Consider the following 15,334-nt stretch of genomic DNA (forward strand, 5'->3'; position numbering starts at 1 on the left):
CTGCTTAGTCTAGAATATAATAGTTGCCTAAATAGCTGTAATTCCTGATTTGACAGACTCATCTAAAATGCAATGTGTCTGAAATAATACCTAATATCTAGAATAAGTTGTAATAAACTTATGCCTACACAGAATTCTTATTTTTTGACTAATACTAATATAGTCTTATTTCATGAGAATTTCTTTTTAAGATTTTATTTGAGAGAGAGATAGAGATAGTGAGAGAGAGTACAAGCTAGGGAGGCCACATGGTCTAATCCCAGGACCCTGGGATCCTGATCTGAGCCAAAGTCTTTATTATTAACTCACTGAGGTGCGTTCATGCCTTCAGGTGCCTATCTCATGAGAATTTCTAGAAGCCTAAGAACAGATCTTTAGAGCTCAAATACAGTAAAATGCTTCCCCTCTTTCTTTTTGAGAATTTTGTAACAATTTTGTAACAATTTTGTAACAATTTTTTTTGAGAATTTTGTAACAATTTTTGAATAGGAAGCAACTGGTATGTCCCCAAACCTGAAATGAAAGACACCTGTCACTACTATCATATTGGAATTTTCTATTATATACAGCAGAATCTAATCTCAAAAAGCCTAAATCCAAATTCATTTGAATTCTTAAGCTACTGAAATAACCAGTTCCTGGTTTCAAAAAAAGTCCTGGTAAGTATAATGGAACTAGGTAACTCTATTTCCACACTGATGTAATGAGACTTCCTAAATAAATGTTTGGTAAGCTGACCCTCAGTCACATTCCCTGAATATAATAGTATAAACAGGAGCTAAAATATAAGAAATCTAAATGTCCAAACAATTATTCCCTATTTCTACAACAATATTGCTGAATGTAGTATTTTTAACACATTGCTTTTAAGCACTAAGATTGATGACTGGTTTCTGAAATCCATAGAAAGAATCTTATTAAGAGTCCAAGACTGACCTCTCAAAGTATGGTGGGAATAAAGCACCTAATCAATAATAATTTTCTAACACTGCAGACTTTTAAAATGTAGTTATTTTTCGAGGAATATTAATTTTAGTCACAAAAGGTGACTCTTAAAGTATAGTTTCTTTTCTAAGAAAATAAACTTTAAATTTTAATACAATAAATTCTATTTGGGGTAAAACTTAGGGCAAAATAATGGCAAATATAATTTAGAGAAAAACAAAGGATTAACAATAAAGCATAAGGAGATTTTCTTTACATGGAATGTACTAACAATTGCTAGTTTTTTAAATAGTAAAAATTTGGTAATGAAAAGCCATGGCTTTATTTGCTTAGTTTTCTAAGGTAAACTGGTTGTTCTGGAAATTAGATTTGAGTTTTAACAGATTACTTAGTCAATCAATCCACTAAAAAGTGAGGCAGAAGCTATTACAAAATATGGTCACGTTATAAAATTCATGACCAAAATTTTGCCAATGACATTATTTCATGCAATTTTAAAACTCTGCATTTTTTAAAAAAATATTTTATTTATTTATGAGAGACACAGAGAAGGAGAGGCAAAGGCATAGGCAGAGGGAGAAGCAGGCTCCATGCAGGGAGCCCAATACCGAACTTGATCCTGGGACTCCAGGTTCATAACCTGAGCCAAAGGCAGATGCTCAACCGCTGAGCCATCCAGGTGTCCCTTAATTGCTTTCTCAGTAAGACAAAGTGTGAAACACTCTGAAGAAATCACCTACAATTGATGCTATTATTTTTTTTTTTAAGATTTATTTACTTATGATAGACATAGAGACAGAGAGAGAGAGAGAGAGAGAGAGAGAGGCAGAGACACAGGAGGGAGAAGCAGGCTCCATGCCGAGAGCCCGATGCGGGACTGGATCCCTGGACTCCAGGATCGCGCGCTGGGCCAAAGGCAGGCGCTAAACCGCTGAGCCACCCAGGGATCCCTTGATGCTATTATTTTTAAAACATAAAATCAAGTAAATGGTCACTCCTATAGTATCAAAGAGGTCTCAGAAGATGAAAATATGTATACCCACTCACTGAACAAAGTAAATTGCATGGAGAAAAATAATCCTTCACCTAAAAAACATAAATCATATTTGACATCATGAATTTAATGAAAAGCATATGATGCTCATTTAAAACTGTAGCCTTGCTTGTGTGTAGTCTGGGTTAAATGATCCTTTGTATCGGAAAGATAAAGACAAAAAAACATTTGGAAGTACTTCAGTACTTCCGAAAAAGAAGATGAAGATTTAAGTGGTTGATAAATTTGAAAAGCTGATTACACATAATAATCACCATGTTGGGGGAACACATGGAAATGAGACAGACCGTATTATGTTACTTTAAAAAGTGACATGACAATCGAACCATTTTAGAAGAACATGAAAAGGCAGGAGTTAAAAATAGTTCCATTAACATCTTAGAAAACCATCCATGGGGAAGGTCAAATTCATTTTCAACATTCTTCAATGTGTAAAAAGGATGAGGAGCAGAAGCTTTAAAAAGAACCACAAATTGTTCATGAGGCAATGTTCGAACGTGGAACATGAGCTCAGACAAACATACAAAAATGAGTGAGGGCCAGGTCTAACGTGCATGAGGCACTATATCCTATAGCAAATTGGAAATATATAGATATGCTCAATGCTGTAAACTAAAAAAAAAAATTGGGGGGTCCATTTTGTTGCGTGTGCACCTCTTGCAATAAATTTGAGTCAGCACCAATGACAGCTCTGCAGTCCTCCTATGTGGTACTGATCAGGTGGTTGCAGAGCTTCAGCTCACAGCAACACAATGCAGCTGAGCAGGCAAGCACAGCCCACAGCCAGAAGCGGTTCCCACTCTCCAGAACAAGGCGACCTTTAAGCTTAAGTTTCGGAGAAAATGAGATGCTGCTGAAGACGACACTATGGTAAGCTGTTATTTAGATCAGTAAAAGATTGACTTTGGGATTTTTTCCCCCATTTTTTAAAAGAAAAAGTCAATGTGAAGACTGAATATATATTCAGAAGCAAGTGCATGCACCAGAAATTTGCTGCAGTGTCAGTAAAGGGGCTTCTTTTTAATATTCATTCACTTTGTGAATGTCCACATTGCTTTCTTTTAGCATCGGCACTGAAATATACAGAAAAAAATCACTATAAAATGTGAGGTTTAAGGGTATGGTGTTGGTCTGAATTTTTCAAGTGCCTTAAAATGCTTTGCAAGGATATATTTATCCTAAAAAGACAGAGGTGAATTTCAAAGTATTGTTTTAATATCTAAATAAAATCTTACTCTACACACATATTGACTATAACATTACTGCAGAGATTAAAAAAAAGAAACAACAGAACAGACTCGACAGCCATTTTTTCCTATCTGAGTAAGAAAGGATATTATCAAAAATAGTAATAGCTTAAGATTCGGGTTCTTTATTTGCAGAGAATGCCATTTTGTAATGTTAAGGCTCTGGGAAGATAAATAAGAAAGACCATGGTAAAAGAAGGAGAAGAGGAGGGAGAAAATTCAGAAACAAGTAGGGGGAGAGAGTCTCTCTCTACCACATAGCCCCAATTGAAGGATTAAGCATTTGGACTCTAAATGAAGGGGAGCTTTGTTAGTTTAATCACTGGAACAATTATAAAAAGACTCAACAACAAGGAGGTTTATTGAAAATTTTGCCTAATGCTAACTGACCCAGGCAGATGCCTAATTGTGTTTGCATATTAAAAGAAGGGTGTATCTGTTTGTTTCCAGGCTTTGATGGAATATCAGATATTGAAAATGTCTCCCAGCTTGTTCATCCTTCTGTTTCTCACACCTGGTATTTTATGCATTTGTCCTCTCCAATGTATATGCACAGAGAGGCACAGGCATGTGGACTGTTCAGGCAGAAACTTGACTACATTACCATCTGGACTGCAAGAGAATATTATTCATTTAAATCTGTCTTATAACCATTTTACTGATCTTCATAACCAGTTAACCCAATACACCAATCTGAGGACCCTGGACATTTCAAACAACAGGCTTGAAAGCCTGCCTGCTCAGTTACCTCGGTCCCTCTGGAACATGTCTGCTGCTAACAACAACATTAAACTGCTTGACAAATCTGATACTGCTTATCAGTGGAACCTTAAATGTCTGGATGTTTCTAAGAATATGCTGGAAAAGGTTGTCCTCATTAAAAATACACTAAGAAGTCTTGAGGTTCTCAACCTCAGTAGTAACAAACTTTGGACAGTTCCAACCAATATGCCCTCCAAACTACATATCGTGGACCTGTCTAACAATTCCTTGACACAAATCCTTCCAGGAACATTAATAAACCTGACAAATCTCACACATCTTTACCTGCACAATAATAAGTTCACATTCATCCCAGATCAAGCTTTTGACCAACTCTTTCAGTTGCAAGAGATAACCCTTTATAATAACAGGTGGTCATGTGACCACAAACAAAACATCACTTACTTACTGAAGTGGATGATGGAAACAAAAGCCCATGTGATAGGGACTCCCTGTTCTAGCCAAATATCATCTTTGAAGGAACATAACATATATCCCACACCTCCTGGATTTACCTCAAGCTTGTTCACTGTAAGTGGGATGCAGACAGTGGACACCATTAACTCTCTGAGTATGGTAACTCAACCCAAAGTGACCAAAACACCCAAACAATATCGAACAAAGGAAACAACGTTTGGTGCCACTCTAAGCAAAGACACCACCTTTGCTAGCACTGACAAGGCTTTTGTGCCCTACCCAGAAGAGACATCCATAGAAACCATCAATTCACATGAAGCAGCAGCTGCAACTCTAACTATTCATCTCCAAGATGGAATGGTTACAAACACAAGCCTCACTAGCTCAACAAAATCATCCCCAACACCCATGACCCTAAGTATTACTAGTGGCATGCCAAATAACTTCTCTGAAATGCCTCAACAAAGCACAACCCTTAACTTACGGAGGGAAGAGACAACCACAAATGTAAAGACTCGCTTACCTTCTGTGGCAAGTGCTTGGAAAGTAAATGCTTCATTTCTCTTAATGCTCAATGCTGTGGTCATGCTGGCTGTTTGAGGGTCTGCATTTTTTGAAACTAATGAAAGAACTCCTCCCTGATGTATAGTTGGGAAAATATGCCCCTATCTAACCAGTGATTCAAGCTATATAAGTATTCAAGAAAGTCAGTCTTACATTTCTGACTCTGATGTAAATGAAGTAACTTGTCTTAAATAAAAGAAGTGCACAATGTCTTGGTACTTGCTGCTATTTTATTGTCTTAATTAAGTAAAACTAATGAGTTTCTTTCTTTTTAATGAAATGTTTTCTTTTTAAGGCTTCAATTTATTGCACAAAATATAAAGCATCTAAACTTTAATATGTATTTTATGTATGTTTACACTGTCAAACACCCGGGGGAAAAAAATAAATAAAAGGTCTATGCTCGTAACTGTGTCATTTGGTTTTCTAGTCATACCAGCTTTATCTATTTAGTAGAATCAAAACGACCTAACCATTTCTGTTCTAGGGTACCTTGGTAAAGTCTTTATGGTAAATGAAATGTTGGAAGGTAAAGTCTTTATGGTAAGTGAAATGTTGGAAGGATTTTTCCAATTAAAGTAAAACTGTGGTTGCCACCTATGAATGTTTATGCCACATCATTATTTTAGACACAAGCCATAATTGTTTCAAATCTGAATGATGTCCTGCTTCTGAGGAACTCTTGGCTACTTTACAGATTATATAATGGACAAAAGCTCTTCAAAAAGCTAGAAGACACTAGGCTTTGCATTTTAATAAGGAAAGTCTAATGGCTTTCCTTTTTGCATTTAAGAAACGTATTAAAAACAATAAAAAGTTTGGCTTTAAAGATATATAAAGGAACAGTTTTAGTGCATATTTAACAGACCACTTATTAATGGAAAATTTCAATATTTACAAAATTAAAAGTCTTCTACATTCAAGAGAGGGAAATTTATCTTTTGCACATCAGATGTCAGAATCTGATTTTACTTAAATTAAAAATAAGATTAGTTTCAGGATAAAATCCTGAGGGTCTAAGAAACATGGGCAGTACTAAGGAAGAGACAGGAAAAGGCAAAGAGAAAGGGAAAAAAGGATGGGATTCATCTGATGCTACAACCAGGTGAGGAACCCAGTAAAATACACAATAGGACTAAGGCTGGAGTGTAAGACAGATCTTAATACTCCACAAACTGCACTGGGACACAATTAGAAGAAAATGGCAAATTTCTACAAATACACAAGGACACCACTTTATGAATTAGAGACAAACGTAAGTAATAGCCAAGAGTCAGAAAAAGAAGCCCTGATACAAGGCTAGATTAAAATGCAAGAGACCATAACTGAAGAAGGTGGGCCAAAATGAGGTTTTTAATTCGTGAGACAGGAGGAAGACTATTTCAGGCAATTCCTTGAGTTGGGAAAGAGTCCAGAAAGAAACTTTGAGGCTCCCTCCAAAGAAATTTTAAAATAAGATAAGACTTCTTTCCAGGCTGGGAACATTTCTATTCAGAGAGGGAGAAAAGTAATAACCTTCTAATGTGCTCTTTTTATTTTTATTTTTTAAAAGGACTAGCGTTACAGAAAAATTACTGTTAAGCTTCAATAAAAAGCTATTCCTTGCCTGTGCTGACTAGTAGTACAGTGGCTCTTGAACATTTCTCTGCCCCAGCAAACCCAACGCACTAGGTTAGGGAATTTAATCATGAAGAAATGGGGTTATTTGAAAAAGTCCTATAAATGATTTTAAAATTCAGTACCTTTCCAAATGGGCAAGCTGTTCCTGCTCCCTCTCAATCACTGATCTAGTTTCTTCACCAGATATGATGAAGGCTAATTGCTTAGATATTTCCTACTCTACCACAAACTTGTGTCTTGTTTCAAAAAACACATATCCTGAGTTTCACAACAAGTAAGTGTCTTTCACTCTGAGGGTGCCACAAATACAATGCTGTTTTAGGAATACTATGGGAGAGAGTGACGAGAAGAGGAAATTACGGATTATAGCATTAGTAGCACCTACGGATTATGCCAATCTTACCGACTTGTCTGCAAAATGGAGAGGAAAAAACTCACTAAATTTACAAGTACAAAGCATGTCAACTACACAGACTCTAAGTCCTTAGAAATAAATTATTACCTAGCCTTAAAGTAATTAGACAAACCTCCTTCTAAGAAAATTGTGTTATCATTATTAATGGAGGAAGGTTCATTATTTGCCACTAAGACAATAACTGTATTCTTGGGCTCCATAAACATTTCAAAATACATTAGTCCCTCCAAGCTCATAAGCTCTGTATCCATCCATCCATCTACCCCTAAGGCCTGGTTCTATTTTTTTTTTGGGGGGGGGGGGGGGTGGTTCTATTTTATAGTAACTTTTGTTTCTCACCAGTCAAAAGGATCCAAATAAGAGCACAAACACAAAGTAACAAGGGATAAAGTATCAGTGAAAAGTATATGCTCTGGTGTCTAAGGTTCCAGGCCTAAATCCTGCCTCTGTTACTTCTCATCTGTACAATGCTGAACAAACCACCACTTCTCTAGGTCACAGTTCCCTCAAGTCTAAAATGAGCTGGCCTAACTTACTTATAGTGTTTTTCTTGAGGACCAAATGGTAATAATTCACAGAGAGCCTTAACACAGTGTTGTGGCCCCACACTTTCTAGATGGGGTGATGTCACTGCTGCTGCTGCTGCTGTTATGACTATCACCATGTGTATATATCCAAGCCCAATGCTTTGAGAAATTCATGCATGTAGAAATACTCAAGCTCTACACCCTAACAGCAACAGGTGTGTGTGCTGCAGTCTCTGCTCTTCTACCCTCCAGAATTCAGGTTCAGTGGAACAGGGAGCCAACCAGAAGAAAGCAGAGAAACACTCATTATCACAAGAGAATGAAAAGATGTCTTCTTTAGCTCAACTAAAAGATCACAAGTTTGTGCTACTCAATAATCTTCCATAACAATGCTCTGGAGCAGCAACAAAAACAGCTGACATCAAAAACGTCAGATAAAAGTCAACCCCAAATCTTTCGTTAAAATGTATTTCACAAGGAATAATATTCAGGACTAGATAAACAATGATACCATGCACTGCAAACCACCAGCCAACATCATGGTTAAAAGTGAAAAGTTATATTTCTATTAAAATCAGCATCAAAACAACAATGCCCATTACCATCAATCTTTTCAACATTATTTGGGAAATTCTAAAACAGGAATGACAGATACAATTATACAGAAATAAAAAACAAAATTATTATTAACACACTGAAATAACTGCCTATCCAAAGGATTCCTCAGGAATAACCTTAAATAACTAATGAGAAAATTATGGAACCACAAATTATTTTCTCATATGCTGGCAACAAGTAATTAGAAAACTCCAGGAAAAAGATACTGCTCATGGCAGCAACAACAAATAAATATACAATGCCAAGAAATAACACTTATATGAAATGTGCAGGACCAGATGGGGAAATGCTAAAAATCATCAGCGAGAGGTATTAACCAAGACTTGATGGAGACAATAAACAAAGACTTCTCCAGTCATCTATTCTTTCACTCAATAGACATATATTCAGCACCTGGAATGCACCAGGTGTCAAGACTAAGTACAGGAGACACATCTTGACTGATACTGACTGCAAAGATGTGATTATTTCCAGATAATTCATGGATTAAACCACCTCTGACAAATATTCCAATGAGATTCTTTTTGGAACATGACATGATGTGCTTAAATTCATCTGGAAAAAGAAATAAATATATAGAAAAAAAGAAATAGTAGAGGTATCTTACACTTTCTCTAGAGGAAAACATATCTCAGGTCTAATAATTAAGACATAAAAATAGAAAGATAGCCGTGGTATAGAAATGAAAGTACAATCAGAGCACAGTGCACAGAAGCATTCTATGTACCTCCATTTCCTTACAGGGTGGCTGTGAGGAGTAAAGACAAATGAGATAATTCATGCAATGTGCTCAGAACAGTGCATACAGAGTAAATTCTCAAATGTTATTAACTTGAGAAGGATAAAAATATCACACATCAAAAGGCAAGAGTTAAGACTCAATAAAGAATGCTGGGGAAATTGGAAAACAGCTCAATTTAACACTCACTTCATATGATACACCTACATAGTGAACTGAAAAAGACAACACTAAAAAAAGGAACTCTTAAAACCATCAGAAGAATTTACACTTATTTATAAATCTCTGGGTGCCTTTTTTTTTTAATTAGAGATTTAAAATACCACAAAGAAAACAACAGATTTGTCTATACAAAACTCCCAAATTTCTTTATATTGAAACAATGAGTTTAATAAAGATATTCAAAGAGGAATTCCACATAGGAGATTGTTAATCAAAAGCTCACAAAATTGGTAAGAAAAATATTTAGATTCCTAATGGATAAGTGTCCAAAAGGACATCAACAGAACACTTAAAAGTCAGGAAGTTTGGTGATTATTAAGTATCTGGGAATGTGGCCTACCACATAATACTCAAGAAATAAAAATAAAGTATGATACCACTCTCATTAGTAATTTGGCAAGCAATTTTAAGAAATAAAAGTTAAGGCTGGGAAAGACATCATGAAATAGTTACATTCACATACCGGTACAACTCCTTTGGACAGCAATTCGCAATTGTGATGAGAAACTAGCTATTTTGAGTTGCTACCTAGGCATTTTGCAGTATAACAACCCTGCACAAACCCACAGTCTGGACATTTAGATAAGGACCTGAACTTAGGATTTCCACCACGAATTCCTGCTTTGCTTTTCCTGGGGCACATTTTTAAATAATTGCTTAGAGTTGAACCCATGAATAAACACAGAATAGAGGTAACCCATGGTTACCTCAACCACCTTGTAAGTAACAGATGCTTGCTATCTCGTGTTCTATCTTCTGTTTGCTGGTAGCCTGGGACAGAAGACTGCCCTTCCTCCAGCTCATTGTGCACCCCTCCCCCAGTTCTGCAATCCATAAGTAATACATCTTGTGACTTTATTTTGAGTGAGCGTACTGAAACAAATCAAATCAAAACCACACCAAGGTTTTCACTTCCCCAAAATGGAAGCTCAGAGGCCGAGAGAGTTGCCTGCCAACTCTGTGTAGGTGGTTTGTGCGTCCTCATTCAGCAGGTCATAATCTGTATATTCTTTCTTTTCCTTCTATCCCACTCTCCCACCTTTATAGACTGAAGTATAGCTGACAATGTTATATTAGCTTCAGGTATATAACACAGTGATTCAATAATTCTATACATTACTCAATACTCCTCATAATAAATATAGACACCATACAGTGTTATTATATTATTAACTTTATCTCCTATGCTGTACTTTGTATCTCCATGACTTATTTTATAACTGAAAGTTTATACCTCTTAATCCCTTTTACCTACCTTACTTATCCCCTCACTAACCTCCCTTCTGGCAACCACCAGTTTTGTTCTCTGTATTTGAGTCTGTTACTATGTTTATTCTATTTTTTAGATTCTACATCATGAAATCATATGGTATCTGTCTTTCTCTGTCTGGTTTGTTTCACTTAGAATAATACCCTCTAGGTCCATCCAGGTTGTCAGAAATAGCAAGATTTCATTCTTCTTAATGGCTGAGTAATATTCCATTGTGTGTGTGTATGTGTGTGTGTGTGTATGCACACACATCATATTTTCTTTATTCATTCATCTATCAATGGACACTTGGGTTGCTTCCACATAGGCTTTGTAAATAATGCTGCAATAAACATAGACGTGCATATTTCTTTTCAAGTTAATGTTTTTGTTTTGAGTAAGTATCTATTATGGTATAATATGCATATTCTTAACATACCTGCTATGGGCCTCCCAACACAGCAGTGATCAAAAACCTAAAATAGTTTAACCTATAACCTAGTAAACTCTAGGTAAATTCTTTCTAACAGCAAAAAAATGTAAACGATGCTAAGTATCTACCATTAGGACATGAGGTAAAGTAAATCATGATCCACTGACCAGAATATTATGTGCCTAATAAAAATTTTTATGAAGAGTTTTTTAAAGTTTGAAATGTGAGAAATGCAAAAACTAGAAAAATAAGGGAAAATCATAGGATATAAATACAAATATAGAGCTATGTATTAAGAACAAAAAAAGAAATAAACCAAAATGCTGATACTGTATACCAAGTATGTTTTATTACCTATTTTGTCCTTGAAAAATACAAGAGATCTAAGAACTACTGAAACAGCTGTTCAAGAGATCCACATTGAGCAGGAAAAGATGAAGAAAAATGAACGGTGAATAGGTAGGAGTGGTCAACAAACTAGAGGATATCATGAAGTAAAGATCAGAGATGGAAAAACATTATCAAACTTCTAGGAAGCACAAATATAGGCATACCTCATTTTATTGGGCTTCCCTTTACTGTGCTTTGTAGATGGCGCATTTTCTACAAATTGAAGGTTTGTTGCCTCCCTGCACTGTCTATTTGTGCCATTTTTCCTACAGCGCTTGCTCACTTCGTCTCTCTCACATTTTGGTAATTCTCCCAATATTTCAAACGTTTTCATTATTATTATATTTGTTATGGTGATCTGTGATCAGTGACATTTCGTACTATTACTGTAATTGGGGGTACCAACAACTGTACCCATACAATATGGTGAACTAATACATAAACGTGTGTGTTCTGACCCCTCTACCAACCAGCTGTCCTGCACCTCCCACTGCATGTCTCTCCTTCTCCCCTATAGCCTCTCTACTCCCTGAGACACAATAATATTGAAATTAGGGCAATTAATGACCATACAATGGCTTCCAAGTGTACAAGTGAAAGGAAGAATCGTATACCTCTCACTTTATTTTTTATTTTTTTATTTTTTTAAGATTTTATTTATTCATGAGACACACACACACACACACACAGAGAGAGAGAGAGAGAGAGAGAGAGGGAGAGGTCTCACTTTAAATCAAAAGCTAGGGGCACATGTGTGGCTCAGTCAGTTAAGCAACTGACTTGATTTCAGCTCAAGTCAGATCTCACGACTGTGAAATCAAGCCCAGCACTGGGCTCTGTGCTCAGTGGGGAATCTGTTTGACATACTTTTCTTCTGCTCCTCCCCCTGCTCATGCTCTCTTACTCTCGCTCTAAAATAAAGAAATAAATCTTAAAAAAAAAATTTTTTTCAAAAATTAGCAATGACCAAGCTTAGAGAGGAAGGTGTGTGGAAAGCCAAGATAGGCCGAAAGATAGGCCTTTTGTGCCAAACAGCTAGCCAGATTGTGAATGCAAAGGAAAAGTTCTAGAAGCTACTCCAGTGAACACACAAATAATAAGAGAGCAAAACTGCCTTATTGCTGTTTAGGGATCTGAGCAGAAGACCAAACGAGCCACAACATTCCCTTAAGCCGAAGCCTAATCTAAAGCAAGGCCCAACTCTCTTCAGTTCTATGAAGGTTGAGAGAGGTAAGGAAGCTGCAGAAGAAAAGTGTGAAGCCGGCAGAGGTTAGTTCATGAGGCTTAGGAAAAGAAGCCATTTTTTTTAAAGATTTTATTCATTTATTCATAGAGATGCAGAGAGAGAGAGAGAGAGAGAGAGAGAGAGAGAGAGAGGCAGAGACACAGGCAGAGGAATAGCAGGCTCCATGCAGAGAACCTGACGTGGGACTCGATCCAGGGTCTCCAGGATCATGCCCTGGGCCGCAGGCAGGGCTAAACTGCTATACCACCGGGGCTGTCCCAAGAAGCCATTTTCTTAACAGAAAAGTACAAGGCAAAGCAGGAAGTGCTGGGGCAGGAGCTGCAGCAAGTTCTCCAGGAGATCTAGCTAAGATCATTCATGAAGGTGGCTACACCCAATAGCCTCCTATTGGAAGAAGATGCCATCTAGGACTTTCATAACTAGAGAAAAGTCAGTGATCGGCTTCAAAGGACAGGCTGACTCTCTTGTTAGAGGCTAATGCAGCTGGTGACTTTAAGTTGAAGCCAATCCTCATTTATAATCCCGAATCTTAAGGCACTTAAGAATTATGCTAAATCTACTCTGTCTGTGCTTTACAAATGGAACAACAAAGCCTGAATATCAGCACATCTGTTTACAACATAGTTTTACTGAATATTTTAAGTCCACTGTTGAGACCTGCTACTCAGAAAAATAGATTCCTTTCAAAATATGACTGCTTGCTGACAACGCACCTGGTCACAACGCACCAGTTGTGGTGGAGACGGACAAAAAGAGTAATGTTGTTTTCATGTCTGACAACACAACATCCATTCTGTAGCCTATGGCTCAAGAAGTAATCGTGGCCTTCAGGTCTTACTTAACGCATACATTTCTTAAGGCTACAGCTGCCACAGATTCCTCCGATGGAACTGAACAAAGTGAACTAAAAACTTCTGGAGAAAGGAGACACCATTCTAGACGCTGCCATTAAAAACATTTGTGATTCATGGAAAGAGGTCAAATATCAAGAGGAACAGGAATTTTGGAAGAAGTGATTTCAACCTTCATGGATGGCTTTAGGGGTTTTAAAGTGAAAGAAGTATTGTATATGGCAAAATAACAAGAAAATTAGGATTGGACTAGAGGTGAATCCTAAAGATGTGACTGAATTGCTGAAATCTTATGATAAAACCTGAACAGATGAGGAGTTGCTTCTTATGAATGAACAAAGAAAATGGTTTCTTGAGTTGGAATCTCTACCTGGTAAAGATGCTGAGAAAACTGCTGAACTAACAACAAAGAATTTAGAATATGACATACACGTAGTTGATAAACCAACAGCAGGGTTTCAGAGGACTGACTCCAACTCTGAAAGAAATTCTACCATGGGTAAAATGTTACTGAACAGCATCACAGGCTACTGAGAAATCATTCCTTAAAGAAAGTCAACTGATGCATCAAACTTCATTGTGGCCTTGTTTTAAGAAATTGCCAAGGCCACCTCAGCTTCAACAACCAGCACCCTGACCAGTCAGCAGCCATCAACACCAAGTCAGGAACTTTCACCAGCAAAAAGATTACAACTTGCTGAAAACTCAAATGAAAGCTCAAATGATGAAAGCTCAAATCATTTTTAGCATCAAGTACCTTCAATAAAGGTATGTACATTGTTATTTTAGATATGCTATTCCTCAACTAACAGACTACAGTACAGGGTAAGCATAACTTTTACATTCACTGGGAAACCAAAAAATTCATTTGATTCACTTTACTGTGATATCTGCTTCATTGCTGTGGTCTGGAACTGAACCTGTAGTATCTCCAAAGGAGGCTGCTTGCTGGTAGGCCAACATATTGTATTAGTTAACTTTAGTTCCATGTGGTCAGTTGCTATCAGGATTGTTCCCCCAACAAATCTAACCAGACAAGCTCTTTTCTCTCTTTTAAACAAATAAAACCCCCCCAAACATTCAATAATTTCCCAAATCTCAGAATACAATCTAAACTTTATTTTTTAAAGATTTTATTTATTTATTTATGAGACACACACAGAGAGAGGCAGAGACATACGCAGAGGGAGAAGCAGACTCCCCACAGGGAGCCCAATGTGGGACTTGATCCCGGGACTCCAGAATCACGCCCTGAGCTGAAGGCAGATGCTTAAGCACTGAGCCACCCAGGCGTCCCAATCTAAACTCTTAATATGGTTTACTTATGGTCAGGCCCTTGCCTCTCTTTACAGTAAGCAGCATCTTCAAAATTTTCCAGCTCCATCACTGTATAGTTCAAGCAAAATATCTGTCCCTCTGGTTGACCATATTCTCTCTTGCCACCCAGCTTTCAAAGATACTGCATGTCCTCTGTGATATATTACTTTCCCTCTTCTTCCCCTGGCAAACTCTTATTAACCCTTTTGATTTCAGTTTAGATATTACACCCTTTTAGGAGTTTTTTGAGCATTTGACCTGAATTTATAAATAAGAGAATGAATTAACACAGATCAAAGGTATGTAACTGGTAGGCTACCAATGACCTACTTAAGACAGACCAAGTCAAACCTTTGAAAGTCTTATTCTACAGTCTGTTTCTTCCATTAGGTCAAAGTAATAGCTTCAGAGTCCACAAAAAGGAGAGATCTAAGAAAAGTTACAAATGAAAGAAGGGACACCTGGGTGGCTCAGTCTGTGTAAGCCTCTGACTCCTGGTTGTCGCTTAGGTCATGATCTCAGGGCTGTGGGATCAAGCCCTATGCTGAACTTCAGGCTCAGCGGGGAGTCTGCTCGAGATGCTTTCCCCTCTCCCTCTGCAACCACCCCCCCCCCCCACACTCCACTCTCTCTCTCTAAAATAAATAAATAAAAAAAATTTTTTTTTTCTTAAAGAATAAAAGAAGATTTGGCTAGGCGGCTACTTAGAAATTAGCTC

General features: G+C 37.2%; 2 protein-coding genes across 21 annotated transcripts in view; one reads left to right on the plus strand and one right to left on the minus strand.

Moving 5' to 3' along the window:
* Positions 1 to 15,334, minus strand: part of NF1 (neurofibromin 1) — a 264,921-nt gene that overhangs the window by 67,740 nt on the left and 181,847 nt on the right. The window lies entirely within an intron of this gene.
* OMG (oligodendrocyte myelin glycoprotein) lies at positions 1,187 to 5,398 on the plus strand. Its single transcript, XM_026016061.2, has 2 exons — positions 1,187 to 2,869; positions 3,697 to 5,398. The coding sequence occupies exons 1-2, from the start codon at positions 2,867 to 2,869 to the stop codon at positions 5,023 to 5,025; spliced, it is 1,332 nt and encodes a 443-aa protein (XP_025871846.2). The 5' UTR covers positions 1,187 to 2,866; the 3' UTR covers positions 5,026 to 5,398.

This window comes from Vulpes vulpes, chromosome 2 (assembly GCF_048418805.1).
Source record: "Vulpes vulpes isolate BD-2025 chromosome 2, VulVul3, whole genome shotgun sequence".
NCBI classification, from domain to species: Eukaryota; Metazoa; Chordata; class Mammalia; order Carnivora; family Canidae; genus Vulpes; species Vulpes vulpes.